The 27,972-nt window shown below is 43.9% G+C and overlaps 3 protein-coding genes across 12 annotated transcripts in view; all 3 read left to right on the forward strand.

Annotated features, from left to right (window-relative positions):
- The window catches only part of LRP8 (LDL receptor related protein 8), an 81,943-nt gene extending 75,847 nt beyond the window's left edge, over positions 1–6,096 (forward strand). For all 10 annotated transcript variants that reach the window (XM_070509889.1, XM_044770820.2, XM_044770823.2 and 7 more), the window contains one exon: positions 1,441–6,096. In XM_070509889.1, coding sequence (XP_070365990.1) covers positions 1,441–1,479 — 39 coding nt within the window. In that variant the 3' untranslated portion in view covers positions 1,480–6,096. The remainder of the gene's footprint in view (positions 1–1,440) is intronic.
- Positions 6,097–8,933: 2,837 nt separating this feature from the next.
- MAGOH (mago homolog, exon junction complex subunit) lies at positions 8,934–17,882 on the forward strand. Its single transcript, XM_014844323.3, has 5 exons — positions 8,934–9,489; positions 11,877–11,935; positions 12,606–12,716; positions 16,435–16,517; positions 17,643–17,882. Exons 1-5 carry the CDS (start codon positions 9,402–9,404, stop codon positions 17,740–17,742), a joined length of 441 nt encoding a protein of 146 aa, XP_014699809.1. The 5' UTR covers positions 8,934–9,401; the 3' UTR covers positions 17,743–17,882.
- Positions 17,883–19,428: 1,546 nt separating this feature from the next.
- Positions 19,429–25,839, forward strand: CZIB (CXXC motif containing zinc binding protein). Its single transcript, XM_014844322.3, has 8 exons — positions 19,429–19,949; positions 20,168–20,251; positions 21,456–21,512; positions 21,864–21,945; positions 22,127–22,158; positions 23,788–23,865; positions 24,592–24,657; positions 25,577–25,839. Exons 1-8 carry the CDS (start codon positions 19,944–19,946, stop codon positions 25,652–25,654), a joined length of 483 nt encoding a protein of 160 aa, XP_014699808.1. The 5' UTR covers positions 19,429–19,943; the 3' UTR covers positions 25,655–25,839.
- The last annotated feature ends 2,133 nt before the right edge of the window (positions 25,840–27,972 follow it).

Raw genomic sequence — 27,972 nt, forward strand, 5'->3', positions numbered from 1 at the left:
AAGTGGCAGAACCAGGATTCAAACTCCAGTCTGTATGTACACAAAAGCCCATTCCACTATATCACGCGGTAAATAGCCTTGAAGCTCTGGAAATCAGTATTCTTAACATCCTGTTCTCTCCCCACTCCTTTCTCTCCACCATCACTGCTGGGATCTGCCTTTGGCCTAGAGATCTCTCTTGGAGAGAGTGGGAGGGTAACTGGACTAGAAAAAGATAGTCTCAAACATCTGTGCTAGTGGAGTAAGGCCATGGCATTCATGCAAAACCACAAATAACCCAAAGAGGATTTGAAAGGCAGTGGCGTTATTTTTTATTGTATGTAGAATGTCTAGACATGGAAAATGCTAGTCTGGTTCTATTTTATGCTGGTTAGGTTGATCTAGAATACTCTGGACCCTATGTGTGTTAGGTACTATATTAAACACCCTACATACATTATCTCATTTGGTTTCCCAACAACCCTATGAGCTAGGTCCCCCATTTGACAGATGATGAAACCAAGGTCCACAGAGAGGTGAAGTGGTTAGCCCAAATTCACATAATTATGAGAAAGATCCTGAAGCACTTTGTGCAAAGGTGGGTGTCCAGGAAATGGAAGAGTGGGAAATAGGATTACATGAGGACCAGTTGGGGAAAGCTAGATGTGGAGCCTGGAGAAGAAAACACTAAGGGGGAAGGGAAGGGAATTCAAACACTGTCTTCAAATTTCAAGGGTTGCCTGTATAGAACTCTCTGAGTCTAAGAGAAAGAATCAGGGAACATCAGAAGATATAAAGAAACAGATTTCATGTCAATATAGGAAAGAATTTAACTTCACTGTCCGCAATGGAATAGACTGGCTCAGGGGTTGGGGGGCTCACCATCTAGTGGTCAGCTGTTTGTGGCAGAGGGAAGTCTAGCATCTAATGACAAGAAGGAGGGGTGAGAGAATGAGGGATTGGATTTAATTGACCTGCATTGCCTTCCAATTCTGTATAATCAGTTGGGAGGGTCCAGCAGATTGCTTTCCTAATTGTGATTAGCATGCTAGGGACAAGGTGCTAAGGGCTGGGGTTAAACATTTGCCCAAGCTAACCCGCTGAAGTTGAGCAAGCCTGAAATCCTAGGAGGGAGGACTGGGAAAGTTTAGATCTCTGCAGCCCTCCTTAACAAGGAGGCAGAACAGAATGATGAAAAAAGCTGCAGCTCTGGATTCACACAGATCTGGGTTCAAATTTTAGTTCACCCACTTACTATGTGATCCAGGACAAATGTTGTTTAAGATCACTGAGTCTCAGTTTTCTCATCTGTAAAATAAATATGACAAACCTGCCTCTTGGAGTAGCTTGAAGATTCTGTGAACTAATGCCTATAAAGTAATACAATGTCTAGCACCTTGTGAGTACTCAATAAATAACTCCTGCAGTTCTAATGATGATTTCTTTGCTCTCTCTCCCCAGCGAGTGGCATTAAGCCTTGAAGATGATGGACTGCCCTGAGGATGGGACCACTCCCTTCGTGCCTCACGGAATTAAGTCCCATGCACTACACTCTGGATGGTGTATGGCTGGATGAAAGGGTTTCTGTATATGTGTCTGTGTGAGTGTGTGTGTGTGTAATTTTTTTTTAATTTATGTTGCGGAAAGGTAACCACAAAGTTATGATGAACTGCAAACATCCAAAGGATGTGAGAGTTTTTATATGTATAATGTTTTATACACTTTTTAACTGGTTGCACTACCCATGAGGAATTCATGGAATGGCTACTGTTGAGTGACTAACATGATGTACATAACCAGTAGCTTACTCATCCTTTAAAAACTATATTTACAGAGGGTATTTGGTTTGGGGGGGCATTTTTAGGTTTTGGAGTTTTGGTTTTTTTGGTAAATAAAACGATTATGCTTTGTGGCTATCATCAACATAAGTGAAAAAAGAAAAAAACACTCCAACTCCCTCCCCCATTTAGATTATTTATTAACATATTTCAAAAATAAGATTAGTTCTATAAATAATTTAGAGACATGAGAGTATTTATTTTTGGTATGATTGGCCCACCATGAGGATTCTGTGTGCATTTATGTTTATGTGTGTACGTGTGTGAGAGAGAAAAATCTGTAGAAGAGAGGTGCACCTATGGCTGTTGTTCAAATACATAGAGATAAATATATTTTAAAACAGTCCACAAAAGGGATATCCGGTTTTCAGAGGAGCCTTTGGAAATTTGGCTCAGGAAACAGATATCATGGTTTGTGCAAACATGTAGTGGAAGAGACAGATCTTTTCCACCTCTGGCTATTCCTGGGACCCCAACTGGTCAGGAAAAGTCCTTCAGCTCACTCATGGCTGCTGTGGCTCCCACCTGGGCTTTCTCTTTGTGGCTAAGGCCAGTGTACAGACTTTACACGGTGCCGGAAGTTCTCATGAGCTCAAGTGAGAACATACCTGAACCTCAGTTACTCCTTATTTTAAAGTTCAGCTATTTGAGTAACTTCAGTTTCCTTCAGGACACTTGAGTTGAATTCAGTCATTTTCCTCTGAAGCATCCTGAGGGTGCTATCCTTACTTAGAGAGAGCTAAGTGGAGACATTTCTACAACAGCCCGAGTTTACTCTCGGGCCTGGCTCAGGCACTGAACCTCTGAGATATGCTATGGCTGAGGATAAGGATGGTGGAATTGGTTTTAGTACATCTCTGTTTCTCCCTTCCCCTTATTCTCTACCATTTCCTTTAGGTGGGGAAAACATTTCCCCACCTAAGTTAATACATAGGTTTGTTACCATCATGTGTTCATATAGATGAAACTAATTTTTGGCTAAAGTCAGAAAAAGTTGCCAAACCTGAAGTCATATTTGACAGAGGAAATGGCATACGCAATATTATAATATATTGGATATATATGTTCACACAGGGATTTGATTTACTGCTTTGTAAATAAAAGGAAAAACTCTGGGTCCATGGACAGATTTGTTTTCATTATGGACACTGTCTGCTTTTCCTGGGCCTTGGGGGAGGCAGGGAGAAGTGCTCTTTTCTCTTCGTGGGGCCTCCCGTTGGAAACCATTGTAATCCTACAGTCCTAGGAGGAATTCGGTCCCTGCTGGCTCCCTCATGCAACGTATGGACTCTGCTGTTCTGCAGCTTCACCCCCCTGGACAGCCTGGGACAAGGTGTGACACAGAAGTGTTTGGCTTAAGTAGGAGCAGAGGACATGTATCTAACCTTAACATACCGGAACTTGACACAGTTAAGCAAATTCTTCCCCTCTTCTCCCCCGCTGCCCCCAGTTCAATGAAGTTTGACTGTCTGACCAGCATGATACCTGTTTCCAGGCAGACGTTTCTGGAGTTCTGTCACGCTGTTCCTAGGACCTTCCTCTGCATCACTCATGGTCTTCTAACCTCTGAGAAAACAACTGTGTTCTGGAGCCTGGACCCTGTGCTTTGCATAAACAAGCCATTTCCTCATGATGTTCATGTGTTGATAGTCCTAAAACATTCATTGAGAGGGTAAATGCAGTTGACCTAGAGTGACCAATACCCAAGAGAACTTTAAGAACAGGTGGCCAACTCCTGTGCAGCTTAAATCATTTACTACTATTCTTTCAAGAATGGAAAGTAAAATTATTTTTGACTGAAGAAAAATGATGAAAGTGAAAAAACATTGAAATTTACACAAAACAAACAACTTTTTCTGTAACCTGCCTCCAAAGAAATAGAATTTCCTGGGGAGATGATAAGAGTGACTCATGCATAGTTTCTAAACTTTCAGTTAGATCCTGGCCTTCCCAGAAAAAATAAAAATGAATGGAGTCAGGACAATTCAGCTTGAGATCTCAAAATGATGATGAAACAGAACTTTCTCAGAGACATCCATGTTTCCTGAATATGCCACAACTGCAGTTTGAAAGAGGCGGCTATGGGAGCAACCTACAGAAAACAAACTGGAATACTCATGTGTTGGATGGCAGTAAGATGAAATCTTGGGAAGGTCGGTCTGTCCTCGCCCTATTCTCAGAGGCTTTTGAGCCTTATTTTGAAGTGTAGTTGCATTTCTGTTGCCTTTCAGCCCTATGCCATTATATCTACAGCCAATAATGGATTATAGAGCTGGAAGGAAGCTGAGAGATAAAGCCAGGAGGACAGAAAATTAATTTATCAGACATTTTTTCTTTATTTAAAAGAAATGGCCCCAATCCTTTTCTTCTTTCCTCCTTCAGGAGACTAGTTTGGGCTGCCTGAACAATGTGTCAAACCTGCTACCTATCTTATGGCCTATCTTTCCAGTGGAATTATGAAGGCACTGGCAGAAATGGCCTTCCAGAAATACGAAAAACTAAAATTTTATTTATTTACTCTTGATATCATGATTATTTATAAAAGACTGAGATAACCTGTAACCTCAGAATGAGATCAGATGTAAATTGATGGCAGTAGGTACTAATGACCCCTCCAGTTCTCTGTGATTGCAGTATATTCATTCACTGAAACCATTTGCTAGGTACCAACTAAGAGCCAGCACTGCAGATCAATCAAAGGTTTTCTGTCCTTATGACGCTCACAGTAGCAGCAGAGGAAGACATATGTGGAAACAAAGGGTTAGATTCTTTTCAGAGTCCTGTTAGGGCACAAAGGAGAGAGGTCATTTCTACCTGAGGAGATGAGGAATGGGATCAAGAAAGGCATTGTAGGAGAAATGACCTTAAGCTAAGCCTTAAAACTTAAGCAGTCCAGGCTGCTTCCGGCAGAGGAGGCACTGCACTGAGACAGGCATGAAACAGCATGGGGACTTGAAGGCGCTGCATGTCACGCATTATAACGAGCAAAAGGCTCGAGGGGGACTCAGCAAAAAATGAAGGGGATGGAAGGACAGGTTCAGTGTCAGCACTTTATAGAATACTTCTATTTAATTTCAGCGTCAATTAAGCAAACATTTCTTGGTCATTTATTGTATACGAGGCACCAAGTGCATCATGGAAAATTCATCAGGATGCATTGCCAGCACTTTGCAGACATGACAGTCTTCAGCCTCAAGCTTTCCAGTGGCCAAAGCGAAACAATGACTGCTTTTCATATATTTGAGTCGAAGTTTTCAATATGGTCAATGAAAACTAATATAAGGGCAGTGGGATTTTCGCAGAAGCATTCCATGTTGTCAAGAGCCTCTGAGATTTTCTCAACAGTGGGAAAGAAAACTGGAAATTTTGAAGACATGAAGTCTGGAGAGGGGACCCCAAGCACTGTCTAGTCAGGCATTGGTGGCAATGGGGAGAGGGCACAGGAATGTGATCCTCCCTACCTCGCTCCCAACTCCAGCCATACACTCATCATTTCAGAGAACATAAATGAGTTACCAGTTAAACATTTTCAGAGTAAATAATTTCCCATGAATATATGAAGATAGAGTATCCGAGTCTTCTCACACTGTACTTTTACAGTATTGGGATTTTCAAAATATGGAGAACTTAGGAGGTAGAAGAATTACAGCTTCAAATTTCCAGTTAATGTAAGAAATCAGGAAGCTCTGTTCATTCAGGCTGTGCACCATGTGCACAGTCAAGAGTCAGCAGAAACCCTCTGCATTTTCAAACACTTTGTGCTATAAAAAGTAATTTTAAAAAAGCCACCTGTATATACATATATATATATTTAAAGACACGAAGGTTTTGATACTTTTTTACAAAAACTACAAGAGGAAAATACCTGTACAAACCCTGTGTTTTAAAATAGCATTTTGTTCTATACAAGCTCTTAATTTGGGAGGGAAGTACTGGTTTGCAAACTCCATCACATTGTACCCAAATGGATTTTGCTTGTTTGTCTCCCCCACACACACCCAAATCACCATATTTGATATAACAGGCATGTTAGAATGTTGGGTCCCACTAACCGTTTCTGCTCTTTTTGTCTTGTCATTCCGAGTTCCATTGGCTTCTGTATTCGGTGCCCTTTGCAGTCTGGTTTCTCTTCCAGAGGCAAAGGGACGAAGGTGGTGTGCCATGTCTCACGAGCTGTACTGACATCATCTTGGTGAACTAAAAACCAAATGTGGACATTTGTAAAATCACTGCACTGTTTCTAGAAAGAGATTAAATTCATTTTTTTTAAATCTGAAAATCCTGTTTCAGTGTGATGCTTTAATGGGGGGGAGTGAACGATCATCAATGGAGTTGCTAATGTATACTCAATATTCTACATAAATTATCTCAATCTTCATCAACAATCCTGTGAGATAAATACTACCAATATTATCGTTCCCATTTTATAGACGAGGAAATGGGTGAAGTAACTGCCCGAAGTCACATGGTTATGTTTAGTGCCCCCAAGGCTCATGTAGCACAGGTGGCGCTCATGTACACGTAGGGCACTCTGCCTAGTCTTTCCTTCTCTGCTTCTTCATCTGGCTAACTCCTATTTGTCCTTGTGCATCCTGCTTAGGAGTACTCCTCCGGAGAGCCATACGTATTCTCTCAGACTGGCTTAGGTAACTCCATGCTTCCACAACAAATTTTGCGTACTTGTATCCCAGTATTTCTGCCCTGTCTCTCACTCCCATGCTACTGAGGTGGTTTTTACTAAGGTCACCCTGGACCTCTTGATTATAAATCTTGCAAATACTTTCAGTCCTATCTTCCTTAACCTGCAAGCAATATTTAATACTGTTGGCTCTCCTTTCTTGGAATACTCTTATTTTGGCTTACATGTCACCATACTCCTGGTTTTTCCCCTACCTCTCTGGCCACATCTTAATCTCCTTTGCCCACCCCTTAAACTATGGTATTCCACCTCAAATCCATCCACTTTTCTATCTCCATTGCCACTTCCTGAGCATAGGTCACCAGCATCTTGGACTATCACATCATCGATTACTTATCTGAATTTCATACTTCTAATCTTTCCACTTTCCAAACCAGTCTACAGCATTACAGCCAGAGGGGGGAGTGAACAATCATTGCTTTCTAAAATGCAATAGGTCATGTCACCACCATCCCATTCCACTTTCCTGCTTCAAGTCCTTCATCTGTTTCCCTTGCATTAAAATCCAATACCCTCGGGGTTTAATCCAAACTTTTGTTTTTTTTCTGGGAAAGACTGGCCCTGAGCTAACATCTGTGCCAATCTTCCTCTATTTTGTATGTGGGATGCTGCCACAGCAGGGCTTGAGTGGTGTGTAGGTCCAGGCCTAGGATCCGAACCCACCAACCCCAGACCACCAAAGTGGAGCATGCGAACTTAACCACTATGCCACCAGGCTGGCCCCCCCAAACTCCTTAATATAGCTTGTAAGGTCCTTCATGATTTGGCTTATGCCCCTTCTCCAACCTCATCACTATATTCGCAATCTCATTCTGTATTCTAACCACAGTTCTGGGCCCTAACATTTCCTTCAAGAATACTTTTCTTAGACCCCTAGACTGGACTAGGAGCCACCCTATATGCTTCCCGAGTTTTCTGTGCTTCCCCTATTTGTAACCTTTATCGCTACATTATAATTGCTTGTATGCTCCTTAATTGCCTCCTCTGCAATTTCTACAAAGGTCTGTCCTGCTCACCATTGTATTCCCAGCACATGACACATGGTAGATACTCAGTAAATTATGCTGAATTCAGGCACATCAGATACACAGACTATGCTGTTTCAGCAATGCTATGTTGTCTCATACTCAAAAGACTGGATCACTATGCAGCCTGATTGGAGGCGATGTCTTTTAAATTTTCTCAGCACTTTTGTTATTTGCCACATCTGCAGATGCCCAAATTCACCAGTTAGGTTATAATTTTTATAATTTCACTCTTGGGAAATAAACTTGTAATTACCTGATGTCTCTATATACTTTAATTACTACCTCAAGATTGTTCTGAGAATTCAAAGAACAAGCACTTGTAAACAGGGTCAGCCTAGGAGCTGACATTTACTAGGTGCTTAAAGCCTGGTGGGTCCCAGTGTTTTGTAATAAAAAATGCCTTATGGTTTTATAGCAATTTACAGATTTCCAATTTCTAAGACACAGTTTCTTATCCTTACAACAGTTGTGCCAGGTATATAACATTACTATAAAGGAAACTGAGATCCAAAAAGTGCAATCAGTTCACCTTTGATCACAGTGAATCACTGTCACACAAGGAATTATTTTAACACAAGTCTCCAATGATCCCCCCCCCCGACACACCCACTCTACACTCTGCTACCAATGCTTTTTCAGGGAGAAAAGAAGTACTGGCAAGACCAGGAATGAGAATCAGAGACCAGTGGCCCGGTTAGCACACAGTTGCAGTCGCCAGGTCCCAGGAACGATGCCATCTCAGCAGTGTCTCTAGAATCAACTCCACTGCCCCTCTGTGGCTGTAACTTGGATGAGCTAAGGCAGGATTCCATAGTTAGGATTTTGATTGCCCTTGGCCTATTCGACAAGTAATCCCACAGTCAGCAAGCCTTCACAGAGGAAACCACTTTGGTCTGAGAAGACGAGAGCCTCCTGGGCAGTAGTCCTCAACCCTGACCACCTGGGGAGCTTGGCAAAATCTGCCACGCCCAGGGCCACCGGGAGAGACTGTGATTTGCCTGGTTGGTGGGGGTGGGGGGCGCAGCCTCGGCCGCTGAGCAGCCCGGCTCACTCCCGTGCAGCCAGGGCGGAGGAGCACTGCTGGGGATCCGGGCAGAGGCTGGGGATCGGGACATCCAGTGTTCCACTTCTACGCACAGCACGCACTCTGGAGACCAGCGAGGTAGAGAGGGAAAGGGAGAGAGAGAAATCAAAAGGCAGAAAGAGAAAGCGGGGCAAGCGCGCCCGTTAGTTTCAGGGCAACGGCGGTGCCCACTGCGGCCTTGGGGGAGCGCCGAGAACGGTCTCCTCCAGCTGCTCCGCAAGCAGAACAGCTCGCTCGGAGCCAACTCTGGACACCCGCGCGAGCGCGCGCGGCGCCGCCCGGGGAGGTCGGGTCACGTGACTGCATTTCGCAGCTGAGACGGCCTAGGTCCAGAGGCGGTGAAGGGCCTTGTCCGAGTCACACAAGTCAGGTGTCCCTTGAATGGAGCTTGGCCCCCGACGCAGGACTCGGGGGAGGAAGGGTGTGGGGGGGTCAGCCCGAGGGCTTGAGGCGACGGCTCCAGAAGCCCTCAGGAGGCTTCACCTGACGCCCGGGAGGAGCCCGGCAAGCAAACGCCGCCCTCGTTCCCGCCCGGGACTGAGAAGCGGACTGAGAAGCGCAGCGCTGGCTCCGCCCCCGGGTGAAGGGGGCCTGTTTCCGCCGGAGGGGCGGGGCAGCCTCTTCCCACCTCCGGGAGCGGGGGAGGAGGGGCCCACACCTACGGGCCACGCCGTTGCCTTGACGTCATTTCCGTGCGCCGCCGAATACGTCCGTGTTGGGCGCAGCCAGCGGCGGTGTGGTTTGCTGTTGAAGTTGGTTACTTTTTGCGAGTTATGGAGAGTGACTTTTATCTGCGTTACTACGTAGGTCACAAGGGCAAGTTCGGCCACGAGTTTCTGGAGTTTGAATTCCGACCCGACGGTAAGAGCGGCCTCCAGCCTCCGGGCAGCAAGGACTAGGCTTGGGGCGGGCGAGTGGGGAGGCCCGGGGTCCGGGAAGTGCAGGGAACTAGAAGAAGGGAATGAGATCTGTGCAGTGCTGATCTGAAAGGAACATTGTCAGTATCAAAATGGTTGTCTTAATCCATGTGCAGGGACTTCTGTTTAGTGACATTTTTGGCCAGAGTGCTTTCACTCAGCAAACATTGAACGCCCACTTGGCGCCAGTCTGGGATACGGAGGCGAACGATAGGCAAGCTTCCTCTCATGGAACTTGTAGTTTAGTGCTGGGAGATCATTAAAAAGAAGATTCCAGATAGTGATGAGTGGTCAGAAAATAAAACAAAATGATGGAATAATTGCGAGTGGGCTGCTTTTAGATAGAGTGGCCATTGGAGAGCTCTCTGAAGATGGGAAATTTGAGCTGAGCCCTTATTGACAAGAAGGAGCCAGCCTTGTGAAGCTCAGGAGGAAGAGCATTCTAGACAAAGGGAGTAACAGGTGTCAAGGCCGAACGGCAGAAATGAGAAGGCATATTTCAGGTGGCCAGTATGACTGAAGAGTAGTGAGCTCTGGAGAGAATAATATGAGGTGATATTGGATAAGTAGGCAGGGGTCACACCACGTCTTTATGGCCAGTGGTAAAGAGTTTGGGTTTTATTCTAAGTGCAGCAGGAAACAATTCGAAAGTTTTAAGCAGAGAAGAGATGTGGTCTGTTCTTGAAAAAGTATTCTAATTATTTGGTGCAAAATGGGCAAGAGTAGAAACAAAGTGGAGAAAAGGATTTAGGATACTGGTGGAGACACAACCAATAGGACTTTGCTGATAGAATTTGGGGAGGGGGCACTGTCATGAAGGAAAGAGGAATCAAAGATGACAGAAATCTCTCACTAAATGGGGGTATAAAGAAGAATCTAACAGGCCCCAATTGTGAAGGAGATAGATTTGTAAACATACAGTGAAAAACAGTGTAATAGGTGCTGTTGTAGAAGGAAATGGAGGGGATTCTGGGAGCCGAAAGAAGGCACCTGACCTAGCCGGAGGGTCAGGGAAGGCTTCCTGCATAAAATGATTTGGGGAAGGGGGTGTGAGTCTTTAGTGATGTGTGGGGGTTGGTTAGGCAGATGAGAGTCAAGAAGGCATTTGGGAGCCAGCCCTCATGGCCTAGTGGTTAAAGTTCAGCGCACTCTGTTTCGGAGTCCTGGGTTCGCTTCCCAGTAGTGGAACCACACCACTCATCTGTCAATTGCCGTGCTGTGGCAGCAGCTCACTTAGAAGACCTAGAGTGACTTACAGCTAAGATATACAACCGTGCACTTGGGCTTTAGGGAGGGGGGAAAAAAAGAAGACTGGTAACAGATGTTAGCTCAGGGCGACTCATTCCCTGCCAAAAAAAAAAAAAGAAATTTTGAACAGCATTAAAGGCAGAGACTGAAAACCAAAAAAGGGCATGGCATGTATCGGGCAGAGACCAAGTAGTTTGATTAACTCCGGCTGTGTGAGAGAGGACTGTTGAAGGAGTGACGCTGGAAAGGCAAGCATGGGCTCAGTTTAGCAGTATGCTGTGTGAGGAATTTGGATTTTATCAAGAAGGCAGTGGGAAGCCATTGTCAGTATCAAAGTATTAGAATAACCTAATGAGATAGATCTGTTACTGTATCACTTTGTCTACTGTATGGGGAGTAAACTGAAAGGGGAGCTTGAGGCAGACAGTGCAGGGGCTATGGGAATCTGTTTGACTCTTTATATATGTGTGCCTCTACGGAGAAAAAAATCGTCTCTCCTATTTTCTTTTATCTTTCCCTTCATGCCGCCCATATACCCAAATTAGCCTGTTGGATGCACTTGTGCACAAAGGGCCTGTGTATCATATGTGCTCATTAATAAAACCACAACTTTTCCGTCATGGGAATAGATCAGAGTGTTGCACGGTCACATGATAATATATGCAAACAGTATTTTACAGTTTTCAAAATGCTTTCCACAACTCATTTAAGCAGGAGGAGGCCCTCTGTTCAGGTAAGTTATCAGTTACTATCCTTATTTCCAGCTGGGGACATTAACCTGCAGAGAGATGATTTGTCAGTCACAAAAGAGCCTGCCTGTGTTCTTTTATCACACCTGAGCCGCCTTTTGCAAGAACTGTAATTCAGTGTCAGCTGTATTTTTGGCTGTGAGGCTATTTAATAAAAGTGAAGAACTGAAAAAACTAGTATTGTTGAAACACCAAAGGTGTAAATAGTAAATCTCTTAGACACTGTGAAGGGATGGCCAGGATACATTCTAAGCAACGGCTGATAGTCTTCGTAGGCTAATGATGCTCTATTCCTGTTTTTATTTACATTGAATTTGGTTTTTGTCCCTCACAGGGAAATTGAGATATGCCAACAACAGCAATTACAAAAATGATGTCATGATCAGAAAAGAGGTAATGAGCTTTCTGAGAGCCTTTCATTCACTACAGTTTAGCCTTTTGTATTTTTTTTTCTTGTAGTACAATACAATAGTTTTGAAATAAAGAATATAGACACGTTTGTAGACAGCTTTTAAAGTTTTTCTCAAATCTTCTTTTAGTTTATATTTTCTTTCACAATGCTGAGTCAATTACTGGTAATCATTTGAACCCTGAATCTGCTACTTACTCACCATGTGCCCTTGGTCAAGTTCCCTGGCTGAATTTGCCAGGAAAAGTCTCTGTTCATCTGCAAAGACAGAAATAATAAAATCTACTCTTTACTACCCCAGTGTTGTTGTGGAATTAAATATGTAATATGTAAAGTGTTTGGTATGTTCTCTGGCACATAGCACTCGATAGAGAGAGCTATTTAATTTGCATTTGAATTGGGGAAGTAGTTAAAATTATTGAATGCATGTTAGATGCCAGGCGTGGCACTAAGTATTTTACATACATGATCTTATTTAACCCTGATTGTGAGCCTGTGTGATGGGTGGTATTATATACCCTTTACAGATAGGAAAATGAAGGCCCAGATATTAATTATGGGGCTTGCTATTAGGAGATAGAGGGGAAATTCAAACCTGTGCCTAAGCTCTGCTTAGGGAGACAACTTAAATTCTGTCTTTTAACTTGCTTTCAGGCTTACGTACATAAAAGTGTGATGGAGGAACTGAAGAGAATCATTGATGACAGTGAAATTACCAAAGAGGATGATGCTTTGTGGCCTCCTCCTGACAGAGTGGGCCGGCAGGTGAGTGTTTTAGCAACTGTCCCGTAGAGCAGTTATAAATAAAATGAGGTTTACTGCTCTGCATATGACATTCAGTCCACTCGTGTGTGTGTGTGTGATGAAACTCTGCACAAAGGAAATTACCAAAACGTTGGTCTCGGGAAGCATTAATCTCATAGGAAGAACAGTGAGAGCGAGTGCTGCTGACCACCGGGAGCCCAGTCCTGAATTTCTTCTTGTGACCCCCACCCCACTGTCTCAGTTTTTGCTGCCCACCCCACTTACTGAGTGAGTACTATGGACAAAGCATTGTGGGGATACAAAGATAAATAGAACACAGTCATTTCAGTGATCTAATGGAAGGAAAATCCTACAAGCAACTGAGTATATGTGTTTAAATTCATGGCTTATGTATTCATTCTGAAGACCATTTTGATAATTAAAAAATAAAAGTCTCACTGTCAGATTTGACTGAATTAACAGGAAAGATGTTTCTCTCTTCCTCAATTGCTACTATCCTAATCCAAACTTCTAATTGATTTCCGTGTCTCTCCTCTTGTCCTGAAAAGCCCATTTTTTCATTCTGAAGCCAGGGTAATCTTTTAAAAATGTAAATTTGCTTATGTATTCCACTGATTTTAAGCTCTCAAGTGGCTTCCCACTGCTTTTAAAATAAAATCCAAACTCCCATCTTATCTTCTACCATTCTCACAATCTCTCACTGTGTTCAAACCTCACTGGCCTTATTTCTGTTCCTGAGACCACCTAGGTGGTTCTTAGTTTAGGATCTTTGCGTTTGCCACATGCTGCCTGGAATGTTCTATGTAAGACAGTTTATTATCAGGGTCTTCAAATGTCACTTCCTCCCTGATATCTTGCCTGTCCATCTAATCTAAAAAGCGGCTCCCCATCATTTTTTTTTAATGAGATCTGTTTTATTGTCTTCATAGCATTTATTATTGTCTGAAATTGTCTTATTTGCTTTTCTTTACATAGCTATCTTCCTCCCCGACCCTACCATGACAGACAGACACATACACAGGCCAGCTCCTTCAGTACAAGGATTTTACCTGTTTTTTCTCACTGCTATATCTCTAGTGACTAAAATAGTGCCAGTGTATAGTAAAAGCTCAATAATAGTTATATTTATTAAATTAATATGAAAACCCATATAAGCTTATTCCTCATTAACCTTAAAATAACGGGCCAACTCTTGAAAAAGAGTGAAAAGAAAATCCTATCCTCAGTACTCACTAAAGTTAACTTTTTAATTTACATCCATGGAATGTCAGTAATACCATATATATGTGTTTTGCTTACCATGTATAAAATTTCCAGCTCCATTAACTCACTCAGTCAGCACAACAGTCCTGTAAAGAGGGCAGGGCATACTCCTATACACCAGCAATAACTATTGGATGGTGCAGTTAAAAACAAAATCCCAAGATGGGCATGGATGTTAGCTCAGGGCCAGGCTTCCTCAGCAAAAAGAGGAGGATTGGCAGTAGTTAGCTCAGGGCTAATCTTCCTCAAAAAAAACAAAAAAACAAAAAGAACAAAATCCCATTCATAATAGCAACAAAAGCTATAAAGAACTTGGGAATAAATTTAACAAGATATAAAAACTTACCAGAGCTTTATAAAAAGACATAAAAATATGTATCAGTCTTATAGATGAGTAGATTCAATATTATATACATAGTCACGAAAGTAATTTACAAATTGATTACAATTAAAATCAAACTCAAACAGGATTTTTCCTAGAACCTTACAGGATTAAATTCATGGAAGATCAAAGGGGCAAGAGTGGCCAATATAATTTTGAAGATTTCTTGTAAAGCTATAGTCATTGGTACTGTGGTATTGCCTCAGGAATTGACAACTGGACCGGTGGAACAGACTAGAGAGCCCAGAAACAAATCCATGAATATATGGAAACTTGGAACAGTGTATGACAGAGGTGGACTTCCAAATTAATAGGAAAGGGATGGGTTGTTTAATAGATTGTACCAGGACAACTGGCAATCTATTTACGGAATATTTTTAAATTAGATTATTTATAGAAATGAAGCAAAAATTTATAACATAGACAAAAATAGAGATTATCTTTTATTATACCTGGGTAAAGAAGTTGTTTTTAAATTCCTCAAAGGAAATGATTGGTAAATTTGACTTCTTTTACATTTAAAATTTCTGTTTGGCTAAAGACATCAAGATAAAGTTGAAAGATAAGGCACAGACTGGAAGAAGAAATTTGCAAAATATATAACTAGCAAAGGGTTTAAATCCAGAATATATAAAGAACTACAAATTAAGAAGAAAAAGTAGCAGAATGTGTACATGTTATGAATAGGTGATTTACAGACCTGGAAAAATAGTGGCCAATAAATATATGAAAATATTTACAGCTTCATTTGAAAAATAAAAATTAGGACAATGAGATACTATTTCAGACCCATTAGAATGGCAAAAAAAAAAAAAAAAAAAAAAAAGGCACCGAGTTTTAAAAAGGATATAAGAAAGAAAAAGGGAATTCATATATACTGGTGGGAATAAAATTGATACAACTACTTTAGGGAGCAATTTGGTAGTATTTCCAGCAGAGTTGAAAATACTTCTGCCCTACTTCTAGGAATTTTCCTAGAAACATTTTCACGTATATACAAGGAAACGCATAGAAGAATATTCTTGCCACAATGTTTATAGTAACAAAAATTGGGAACTTTAGACTGTCTCAATAAGAGAATGAATGGCATATTCTAAAGCATTTAAAACTCATGAGCTAGATCTACATACAAAAACATTCTTGAATGAAAAAAGCAAAAACATATGTATAGTGTGATCATTTATGTAAAATTTTAAAAATATACTACCAAATCTAAAAACACAAGTGGAGAGAATATACTCCAACTTCTGGGGGTGCAGGAAGGAGAATGGAAGGCGAGGTGGATCTAAACATTGTAATGTTTGATTTCTTTAAGAAAAAGTCTGGCACAAGTGTGACAAAATATTAACGTTTTTCAAATCTGGCTGAGATTTGATTTTAATGTTGAGAACATTAGTCTCATAGTTTTCTCCATTTTCTCTTTGAATTCTTTTCATAATTAAAAAAACTGTAAATCAAAAAGAAATAGGGAAAAGAAGAAGAAAAATAAGTAGGGCTCACTAAAGTATAAGTTCCACAAGAGCAGAGGTCTTTCTTTGGTTTTACTGCTCTGTCCCAGGCACTGAGAACACACAGTAGGCACCCCCCATAGATATTTTTTAAAGGTTTATGCTACTCGTGTTGCTATTTAGAAATTGAAACCCAAGGTCATACAATGAGTAAGTGACAAAGCTGGGATCAGACCCGAGGTCTGGAATGTTTTTCTTTGTCTCATGTTGTCCAGAAAGGTTAGGTTCTTGGTATTTGTAAAACACAGATCTATCCATATTACTCCACATTTTTAACAATGAAAACTCATATACAAAACACTATGTAAATTCTTCCAAGTCTCAGAAATGGTGGAGCCTTGCAGACACATTTTCCTTTAAGAGTATGAGTTACTCAAGGGCCACATCAGTGTTTAATGTATTCTTTTGTATCCAGTACCCACACAGTCTAGTGCTGGAGTGGACTGGCCTTGTGTGTATGGCTATCTGTAGTAGTTTGTGTGATTCGGCAGATGGTGAGCCCTTCTTCTGTGGGCTTGATGAAAAGTCTAATTCAGCTTGACTTCGTTTTTTTAAATAATTTTAGGAGCTTGAAATTGTCATTGGAGATGAACACATTTCTTTCACAACATCAAAAATCGGTTCCCTTATTGATGTCAATCAATCCAAGTAAGTGTACATGATTCTTATATCCAGTTGTGTTGGTTTTAGAGCAGATTGATATGAAAACCTTAACCAGATTGGGACCATTATAAGATCTGGTGCAAATGCAAGACAGAAGGGGTCCACTTTCTCCCCCTTATGTGACAGAGACTCCAAATTATTTTCGAGGGTTTGCTCCTATTGCTTTTGCTGTTTATTCATCATTGCTAATAAGAGCTTCTCAATGACACACAGAGTAATGCCATAGGAGCAGCCATCGTGGCTAAGAATCTGGTCAGAACAGAAAATCAGATATGCCAGAACAAGTGCTTGAGATAACCTCTGGAGTCACTGAGTCTTCCTCAGTGTTGGGTATTCACACTCGTACATCTTAAAGTCTGACTTTGGTGAAACCTGAAATTATTTAGAATATAAATTTTTAAATTCATGCTGTCATTAGGGAAAACTGTAAAGTTGTGGCATGAATCTGTATGCTACGAACAGTCCTTAGAATGTGGCAGCCACTTGGGCTGTTGTGTTTTGAGGATTTGGGGTTAGACGTGGCTCACTTTTAGTACATGCTGGACACAATTGTCCTCCTTGGGACAGTCTCCATGTTCTTTGCCAGTTATGCCATAATAAGCTTTAGCTTCTTGGTCTTGCTTAGTACTACTTCTTTAAAAAAAGTTTTCCTAATTCTTAAAGTAATACATGCTCATTGTAGAAAATACAGGAAATGTAGAAAAGTAGAAAGAGAAAAATTGCCCATGAACTTATAAAGTAGACAACTGTTAATATCTTGAAGTATTTCTTGTCTTTTTTTTTGTGCACTAAAAAATATATAGTTTTTTAAAAGGGCAAAAAATATAACTGAGCTTAACAATCTTATTTTAATCATGATTTTCTTCATTTAGTGATATAAGCGTTTCCCCATTAAACAAAACCTTAACATTTTAGCTGACCTCCTAATATTCCATTTTAATATATAGCCATTTCCTTCTTTTTGGACACTTGGTTGTTTTCAAAGTTTTAGTTCTGTAAATGCCTGTATGAGGAACATCTTGGTATGTAAATAATCTGGGTTATGAAATGGTATTTTTTTTGGCCAGTTTTTCTCAGCTTTTTAAACATTTTTTTCCTCTTGCGTTTTAGGGATCCAGAAGGCTTACGAGTATTTTATTATCTTGTCCAGGACCTGAAGTGTTTGGTCTTCAGTCTTATTGGATTACACTTCAAGATTAAGCCAATCTAGACTGAATATTGGTGTGGACACAAGGGGGGTGGGAGTAGCTGTTTCTAATTACCATTATCAGGAAATTTTTGTGTATATCAGGGCAATTTTTTTTATAAACTGTAAATGATTGTCTTTAATAAATATATGACAAAATGCAATTTTTATTATTTTATAAAGATCCAAACGTGAACTCTTCTCAGTCACTTTTTAAAACACTAACATCTTATGCAAAGTATTGCCAAAAAATCTAATCTAATCAACTCTGTATATACATAGCTACCAATTTACAGGAAGTAACAGAGAAACATATTTTTTAAATTACCGTGGGAATCCAATCAGCAATATCCAGAGGAAACTAGGGCAAAACATCTAGTTTCTTCAGTAAATAAATTGCAGACATAAATAAATAGGGATAGAGCAGAAACCTACAGATTAAAAGAGATTTAAGACAATATGTTTGGACCCTATTTGGATCATGATTCAAAAGATGTAAAATTGACATCATTAAGGAAATTTGAACACTGGATATTTGATGATACTAATGAAGCGTTATTAATTTTTTAGGTGTGAAATGGTATTGTGGTTTTTGGGTTTTTTTCCTCCAGCTTTATTGAGATATAATTGAGGTTGGGGTTTTTAAAATCATCTTTTATAGATACATCTGTAGCTATTTCAGTATGGGGGGAAATACTTTGGTTTAAAGGGACAGGGGCTGGCCTGGTGGCACAGGGGTTAAGTTCGCACGTTCCGCTTGTCGGCAGCCTGGGGTTCGAGGTTCGGATCCCAGGTGGAAACATGGCACTGCTTGGCACACCATGCTGTGGCAGGCATCCCACATATAAAGTAGAGGAAGATGGGCACGGATGTTAGCTCAGGGCCAGGCTTCCTCAGCAAAAAGAGAGGAGGACTGGCAGTAGTTAGCTCAGGGCTGATCTTCCTCAAAAATAAATAAATAAAGGGATAAAACGCCTGGTCTCAGAAAAGTTTTCCCGTAGTCCATTTTAAAGTCAGAATACCAACAGCCAGCCATTAAGAAGCAAGACCTGGTTGGTAGAGAAAATATGGAGATTTTGTTCAGCGGACAGATGTGTAGGAACTTTTTCTGCTGCTAAATTGCATAGCTTCCTTTGGCAAATTACTGGTTGAACAGATTGTGGAGGCTGAAAGGAACTGGGCCTTGATAAGCCTCATCTGACTGAGGAGAAGTGATTAGACTAAGCTCACATCCCTCATGACAGACCAAGTTGGGACAAGTCCCAAGTCTTGTGACTCCTAGGCCAGTGCTTGCTCACGCTCACGCACACTTTTCTGCCTCCTTCAAAGATTATGGGGTAGCAAGTTAGGTGCAGAGCTAGGGCCTGAGATGTCAGGGTCCCTGACTCCAGTGCATCCCCTGCTACAGAAGGGTACTTGGGGCAATGAAGGAAGTTGGTGGTAGACATCAAAAAGTCACTCCAAATTTTGAAGAAATGACAGTGAGGACCTCAGAAGGCTATAAAGGAATCTCAAATGGCCTGTTCCTTGTAACACTCAGAGCTCCTGTATGGTCTCAGATGTGCCCTGGACAAGAGAACAAGTAACAAGTTTCAGTAAATGCACGATATAAGGAAAAACGAGATGGGGGCCCAGAGAAAAGCTAGCTGAAGGGAAGCGTAGAGCCGTGGGGACCACAACGAGAAGGGCGTGTACACGGAGCAACCGTCTGGAGAGGGGCGTAGAATGTAGGTCTCGCTGGAGAAAGGGAGGAGCAGTTCGGAGGAGAAAAAGGCCCCATCCCCGACTCTTCGATGCTGGCCGTAGGCAGAGGGAACCGACGTCATCTAAGAAGCCTCAGAGAGCAGGCAGGGACTAAGTGCGAGGCTGGGTGAGGGAAAGCAGAGTAGTGAAGAGCCAGGCAAGAGAACTCAGGGGCAGGAAGAAGCCCTGGCAGAGGTCTCGTTTGCTGCCTAGCGCCGGCACGAGATGGGCGTTCACTAGGTAGCTGGAATTACCGATTTCCGGAGGCAGGCTTTCGTGAGTCGGAGCACCAGCTAATTGTACACTCAGACTACTTCTGCAGGTTTCACTCCACCTACCATAAAAAAGTCCTCTGTGCCAGGGAAGCAACGGAGCGCCAAGACCCCGCCCCCGCGCGAGGCCCGCACCCAGAGTTTACGCCGCCGTTTACGACAGGCCGGAAAGGAGTGGCTGCAGGCAGCGCCAGGCTGAGCGGGGCCACCATGGGGGTGAGGCGGAGGCGAAGCGCCGCCGTGGCGGGGACTGGGAGGGGGCGAGGACCTGAGAGGCAGGGGCTCGCGCCAGGAGGGAATGAGGGGAGTGGGCTCGTGCTGAGAAGGAGCTAGGGGGCAGAACTCGTGCCGGAGGGCGGGGCAAGGGGCCGAGGCTAGGCGTGGGGTTGCGCAGGCGCGGCTGATGCAGTCGCTCCGGCCCTCCCTTCTCGCAGAAAATCGCGCTGCAGCTCAAAGCCACGCTGGAGAACGTCACCCACCTCCGGCCTGTGGGTGAGGACTTCCGGTGGTACCTGAAGGTGCGGCTGGAGGGGCGGGGTCCTAGAGGGAAGAGGGATGGAGCGTCCGAGAGGCTGTAGGCACTTGGAGGTTCCGGATGGGAGTGCCAGGGGGCCGGGCCCGGGAAAAGGCTCCCCAACCTGATCTCAGTGTTGAACACGAGCTTTCTCCGGCAGAATGAGAAGTGTTTAACCTTTAATTTTTTTTTTCTGGGTAGAGTTTTGTTTGCTTTTTAAGCTTATTGGTTAACCCTTAATTGGCAGTGCCTTGAACTCCTTTTGTAATTTTTCTCTCGTTAAATATTTCATGGTCTGTAAACAGACACTAAACTAAAGGCTACTTGAAGGGATCTTGTGATTTTCTAGTAAGGTGAATAATTTCACTTTCAGTTTTATTTATTGATTAGGTTTTAAAATTTATTGTGAAGTAGTTGAATTTTGTGCCTGGCTCCACCTTACTTCGCCACCCACGCTGGTAAATCTGGTATCCTGTGGCATGGCCTCCTAAGTCCCCTCTGAGCCGAGCAGTTTGAGGCCCTTCACTCTCCCAGATCCCAGAGTTCCTGCTCTGTTTTCCTTCTGATCTCAATCCCAGCAACCTTCAGTACCTGGCGAAAGTGCTATCTTTTTCAGGAAGGCTTTTGACCACTTTATTGACAAATTTTTTTTTTTTTTTAAAGATTTTATTTTTTCCTTTTTCTCCCCAAAGCCCCCCAGTACATGGTTGTGTATTCTTCGTTGTGGGTTCTTCTAGTTGTGACATGTGGGACGCTGCCTCAGCGTGGTCTGATGAGCAGTGCCATGTCCGCGCCCAGGATTCGAACTAACGAAACACTGGGCCGCCTGCGGCGGAGCGTGCGAACTTAACCACTCGGCCACGGGGCCAGCCCCTTATTGACAAATATTTTGAAGGCCGAGTGCCAGGGCTTCTTTGGGGAATGAGAAATAGTGTAACAGAGTGATAAGTACTTTTGCCGGGGACCTACTGGGCCTATGGGAACACAGAGGAAGCTCTCACCCAGCAGAGTGGGTGGGGGGCCTGCTGAGGCCATTTCTGTATGACCCTTGAATTCCCAACCAGACTGAGCACTTCTTAGAGGAGGGCGGGCACACCAGCTCCAGAAACACTGACCTGTTCTTTGCCCCCCTCACTGTTCTTACCCTTCCCTCAGTGGCTGCCCAAGTGAGCCAACTACTTTACTAATACTCTTTTTTCCCCCCCAAGATGAAATGTGGCAACTGTGGTGAGATTTCAGACAAGTGGCAATACATCCGGCTGATGGTAACTGCTCCTTCCCCCACTACACACACACCCCTGGCTAGGGATTTGGGGAACCAGGGCCCTAATCTCTCCAGTCCTAGATGCTGCTTTTTGTGGTTGGGGAGGTAAGGCATTAGGATGATCAACACTGGGAACAATAGGCCTCTTTGGGTTGTGAGACAGAGTTCAAAATCAAGGAGAAGCCCTTTCCTCCCTCTCAAGAAGCCTCCCCAGGATTCTTGTCCTAGCAAGTTGCTCACCCTCTCTGGGTCTTGGTCTCTTCAACTGGATGATAAGTGGTGGGACTGGGTCTTCTCAAGACCTTTACATCTAATTGATACATGACGAGGGCTTCTGTTTACTCCTTGCCAGGACAATGTGGCACTGAAGGGAGGCCGTGGCAGTGCCTCTATGGTCCAGAAGTGCAAGCTGTGCGCAAGGGAAAACTCCATCGGTAGGTCAGGCTGTGAATACTGAGCTCTGCCAGGCTGGTCCAGCCTCCTGGTGGGTGGACGCAGGCCTGAGGTGCCCAAGCTTCCGCAGCAGATTCTTTCTTTCTGAGAGCCACATCTGGGCATCTGGGTGGGACCAGGCTTTGAACTTAAGTCAACTTTGTCTTCTCTTTTATGTTTCAGAGATACTGAGCAGCACCATCAAATCTTACAATGTAAGTTTCCTGCTGTAATGGCAGGTGTGGTGGGATTCAGTCTAAGCTGGGAACGAGGAGGCCTGGGATCTAGTTATATCTGCAGCAGGGTGATCTGCCATGGGACATTCATTCATGTACTTATTTACCTGTTCATTCATTCACCCAGTTACTTGGTCAGTCGTTACCCTATCAGTCATTTATTCACCAAACACTGACTGAGTGCTTGGGAGGGAACAGACTCCAACAGGCTATCACAGCCTTCTTATAAGGACTGAGCTGCGAGCTTGCGGACCTCTGACCCACCTGGCCACTCACTTTCCATCACTGGGAGCACTTGCCTTGTCTGCACCTTGTGGGACTAGTGAGCCTTCTCTGAAACCATGGGTGGGACAGTTCTTTGCATGGTGCATCCCATCCTCGATATTGTCGATATTATTAGGTAGTTATATGTTACTGCGTGACAAATTAGTCCAATGGTGAGGGAGGGGGTGTGTGCTTTAGGTCTGTTTGTTTAAAGAAGGGCATTTACTTGTGTTCAATCATTCTTTATTTGGAACTTTTTTTAAACGTCTGATTTATGCTAAATTCTCGCCTTTGCCCTGAAGTTAAAGAGAGAAATCATATGAGGACTTGCCCTCAAGTAAATCATAATCTAGTGGAAGAGACAGAGCCGCAAACAAAAAACAAACCAGGGCCAACAGAGAAGGGCCTCATTAGTGCCCAGCACGTGGTTGGTGTGCAGGAAATGATTTTACAGTGAATGACAGAATGAAAATGAATGTGAGGTGTGGTGTTTGCAGTCTCTGAGCCCATGGGTCAGGTAGACACCACCCGCCTCAGAGGCGCCCCCTCCACATGCAAATCCCATTTCAAAGACTTCAAGTCAGCTCCCATCTTCACTGCATGGCAGATGGTAGCAGAAGGCTGCAGCCACGTGTACTGGGGCCATTTGGATGTGATCTGGAGACTTTGTAGCTTAATATTCTTGTTCATATTTTTGATACTGATTTTGTGTGTGTGTTTGTGGAGAAGACTGGCCCTGAGCTAACATCTGTTGCCAGTCTTCTTTTTGCTTGAGGAAGATTGTCGCTGAGCTAACTCCTGTGCCCATCCTCCATTTTATATGGGATGCTGCCATAGCATGGCTTGACGAGCAGTGCTAGCTCTGCACCTGGGATCTGAACCCATGAACCCCAGGCCGCTGCTAAAGCAGAGTGCACAAACTCAACCACTACACCACCAGGACGGCCCCTGATATTGATAATTTTATCTACCATTTATTGAGCCTAGTGGCAGGTGCTATGTTGGGCCCTTTACACTCATTTCAAATTCTCACAACCTGCGGTGGTTTCCTCAGCTCCACTCAACAGTCTTAGGCCCAGAGGGGAATAGGGGCAGAGCTCAGCCTCACATCCAGGCAGGCTGACCCCAAGTCCACACTCTTTGTTCTGCAGCATCCATGTCCAGGAAGGTGTCATGGGGAGCACTTGCCCACAGTAGCCTTCTTCCAGGAAGGGAGGAGTTGCTCCTGGGTCCCATTCTGGGCTCACAGGGCCAGTAAGGGCCCTCTTGGCAGGAAGGGCAGGGGCCATGGGGTCATCCTGAGAGCCCAGTTGGGCCCCCATCCTCAACACACTTCCTTTCTAGGCTGAAGACAATGAGAAGTTCAAGACGATAGTGGAATTTGAGTGCCGGGGCCTTGAACCAGTTGATTTCCAGCCCCAGGTGTGTGTGCCCTCCTGGGGAGCCTGTATCTTTGGGGAGGGCATGCAGGAAGTGACAGCAGAACTTTGCTTCCTCCAGAGACCACGGACTATGGACTAGGAATTCTTCTTTCTAAGAAGGACAACTGTCATTTGTTAAGTGCCTACTATATGTTGGGTTCCATGCCCGTCACTTTCACGTTACCTCATTTAATCCTCACAGTAACCCTGTGAAGTTACTCATCCTATTTTTCAGACGAGGAAAGAACTTGCCTAGAGATTTTGCAGCTTGCCCAGGGTGACACAGTAAGTGACGGAGCTGTAACTTGAACCTAGGTCTGTCTGACTCCAGAGCCAGTGTTCATCCCACTTTGTTTGTGTAGCATTTTTACCTCCCAGCAAATCTGTGAGGTAGGCAGAAGAGATAGTATTGTCATCCTGTTTCATAAATAAGAAAACTGCGGTCCAGAGAGGGAGGGACATGCCCAGGGTCTTGCAGAAAATCAGAGGTAGTGGAAGGGTTCCCCCACTCCTGCCTTCTGCTCCTAGGCTCTGATTTGGAGGAACTTACAGGGCCACTGTCAAGGCCCGGGGAGCTCAGTAGTTATTCCAGAACAGCGGCCTACACTGCCTCTCTGTCCTCCCATCCCAAAGGTGGCCTGAGAAGAGCCACATCCCTGGCCAGGCCTCACACCAGCCAGGTGCCTCCTTTCCCCCAGGCTAACTGCTGCCTTCCTGTCACCTGCAGGCTGGGTTTGCTGCTGAGGGTGTGGAATCGGGGACAGTCTTCAGTGACATTAATCTGCAGGAGAAGGTATGGGACTTGGGGGCCTGGCAGGGTGCTGGAGGGCACCTGGTGGGAATTACCCTTTCACTGCACAAGGCTCATCAATGGAAAGCTGACTCCGCATTTTTGTGCTTTTTATCGGTGATTTTGGTGTTTACCACGGCCCAGGCTGTGGTGCTGAAGTGCTGTCTGGTGTTCCACACACAGGAAGGCTGGGATGTGCCCGATGGAGAAAATGTGTGTTGGATAAGCTGTGTTCAGGCAGGAGTGATCAGGCTGTTGGCCGTGAACTCAATGTTAATTAATCAACAATACATATTAAATAAAGTGTTTTAAAACAGAAACATATAAAACTAGGCATGTATTGATCGGTGGAAGAAAATGTGACCAGAGGCTCACAGGAGCCTCACCCTGCCTTTCCCCTGGGAGCAGTGGCTCAGTGTTCACTAATTCAGTGTTCGTGGTGACTCTAGAATGTGACTACCAGGCATAATGAGAATCGACAGTGTTGCTGCACGTGTTACTGCCTCGCAGGTAAGGAAGCCTTGTGGTCAGGCCTCAAAGGAAGGGCAGAAACTTCCTTCAGTCTGTGTCGCACCTAGTAATGACAGTGGCTGGCATTTCCTGAGCTCCTGTATGTGCCTGGTACTAAGCTAAGTACTTTTATATGTGGTACTTGTCTGACTCTTTGCTCATTCCACATGAAGTCTACTGTCGTCCCTTTGTTATAGAGACTAGAACTGAGGCTCAGGGAAGTTAAGTCACTTGCCCGAAATCAAACAGCCAGAAGAACTGGAATTCACAGCAGTCCGGCTCTGTTCTGGGTCATACGTGTTCATGAATATCTGAGTCAGAGCCTGAGCTGGGCCTTTTAAGTCCCAGTTCTCCACTCTCCACACTGCCCTAGGCTGCCTCCTGAGGCTAACACTGCCGTTTTATTTCGCAGGACTGGACTGACTATGACGAAAAGGCTCAGGAGTCTGTGGGAATCTACGAGGTCACCCACCAGTTTGTGAAGTGCTGAACCCTCTTCCTGCACACTTGCCTATAAGAACTGAGAAGGGACAATGTGCCCCAAGCAGCAGAGCCCACTGAGGCTGGTTCCCTTATCCCTCGTTTCCTGGCCGTTCTCCAAGCCCTCACAGTGTGCATGCCGGGCTCTATCACAGCTTCCCAAGCCCTGCCAATAAAGCCCCTGTTTGTGCTGCATTTGTGCGTGAAGGGAGAGTCAGGTAGCAGCCACCCCCTCTACAAATAAGAATTCATGTTGGAGGTCTTTGCTTCCTGGCACCTGCCCACAGTATAGAATCTTACGCCTGATCCAATTTGCAAAATATGCAGGAGCACACAGCTCCTGAGGGATCTCCAGCTCTTGGGGAATGGGCAGGTCAACCCAGAGGTCCCAAGGTGTCAAAGGGCAGCTGAGCCTGTGGAATGATGCCATGAGCCCAAAAGTCCTAAGCCAAAACACTGCATTGACCAGCTTGGCTCTCAAGTAAACCCAAGTATCTGTTAGCTGGTATCACTTCATATTCCAGAGCTAAGAGGGACTTCAGAGACCAGCAGTCCAGTCCTGGCATGAATCTGCTCTACAGAACTCCATCCAGATGGTCCTCAGCTCTCTGCTCACTTGCTGTGATGAGAGACCCCTCCATCAGAGAAGTCACTATGAAAGTTCATCCTTATGTTAAGTCAGTGTCTGCTCCCTGTATCTCCTCCTGCTAGTCCTGGTTTGTCCTCGTTGTGGCCACACTTCTGTATTCTGTGCGCCCTGATCAGCCCTTTGGAGATGTGGAGACAGCAGTCACAGCCCTCTAAGTCTCTTGGGCCTGGTTCCTTGGGACTGAAGGTCCTACACACAGTGGACAGAGTTGTTCAGTGCAGTCAGGACGTGAGGGCATGCTCACACCTTCACATTGGTGAATCCACCACTTGGAAAACGTGTTATGAGTCTCTCCAGTGTTCTGCTGGAGCCTGGAATTCTTCAGTATCTTCATTTTCTGAGTGACCCACTGGGAAAGGGTCTGCCCACTCCCAGGCTAGTAGTAGGCCACTAGGAAGGGGATCCTCAGATCTCAGGTAAAGCTGGCCGTGTCCAGGGGTGATGAAGAGGCCTCTCCAGTCTGGCAGCCATGCCATGTTTCCTCTAGGTCTCCTGTGTTCCTGGCCCCTGGACCTGCTCTTTTCTGTACCTAACAGAGCAGAGCTGCTTTGGCCCTCCCTCAGCCAACAGGTCTACCAGCGCCTCCCCCCGCTCCCCCGACCCTACTGAGTGCAGGCCACTGTCCAGCCTGGAAGCAAATACGTGGAAGCATTAGGCTGGGTAAGCAGCCTTTCTGGTCTTTAGTCTCTGTACCAGTCAGTGTGTGTTAACCTCATAAAGACAAACACTGAAAGGGTCTAAAGGTTTTCTTTATATTTTAAATTATTTTCTCATCTTTCAGGAGGTAGGGGAACCCAAATAATCATTAACAGATTAAAGGAAAAATAAAATAGATTATAACAATAGAGGCAGAAAAAGTATTCAGTAAAATTCAACAACAAAAACAACAAACCATAGAAACTCTTAGCAAACTAGGAATAGAAAGAAACTACCCTAACCTTAGAGAGGACATCAACAGAAAACCTAGAGCAAATGAAATGTCTGCAGTATTCCATTGACGATCAGGGCAAGCTGAGGATACCCTCGATACTGTGCTGGAGGACCCATCCAGCTGTGGTAAGAAGAGAAAGTAAGGCAAAAGGATTGCAAAGAAAGAAACAACTCATTTTTCACAGATTATGACTTTCCGCTCAGAAAATCCAAAAGCATTAATAAGTGCTGGACTTAAGATCAATATACAGAAATCAAATGCATTCCAGTACACTGCAATGTGCAAAATACAATTCAAGAAAAAGTACCACTTATAATAGCAACGAGAAACCCCCCAAAGTAACTAGGAATGAAGTCTATCAAAGATGTTCAACACTTTAATGGGAAATTATTAAACTTTGCTGAAAGGTGTTGATGAAAGCCTAAATTAATGAAGACCTATACTATATTGATGGATAGGAAGACTGCATATTGTAAAGATCATTTTCAACAAATGTATTTATAAAATTCTTATTGAAATCTGAACTTTTTAAAACAGACCTTAAGTTGATTCTGAAATCTATATGATAGAACACAGGTGGGAGACTTCCTCTACCGGATACCATGATGTATTTATAAAGCAGTGGCAGTTAGGCCAGCATGGTCACGCCACTGTGATACACAAATAGACCCATGTATGTATGCATGAAAACGTTAATGACAGGTGGTGCTGCAGATCAGTGGGGAAATTATCAACTCATCAATAAATG

The sequence above is a fragment of the Equus asinus genome, chromosome 5 (assembly GCF_041296235.1).
Source record: "Equus asinus isolate D_3611 breed Donkey chromosome 5, EquAss-T2T_v2, whole genome shotgun sequence".
In the NCBI taxonomy this organism is placed as follows: Eukaryota; Metazoa; Chordata; class Mammalia; order Perissodactyla; family Equidae; genus Equus; species Equus asinus.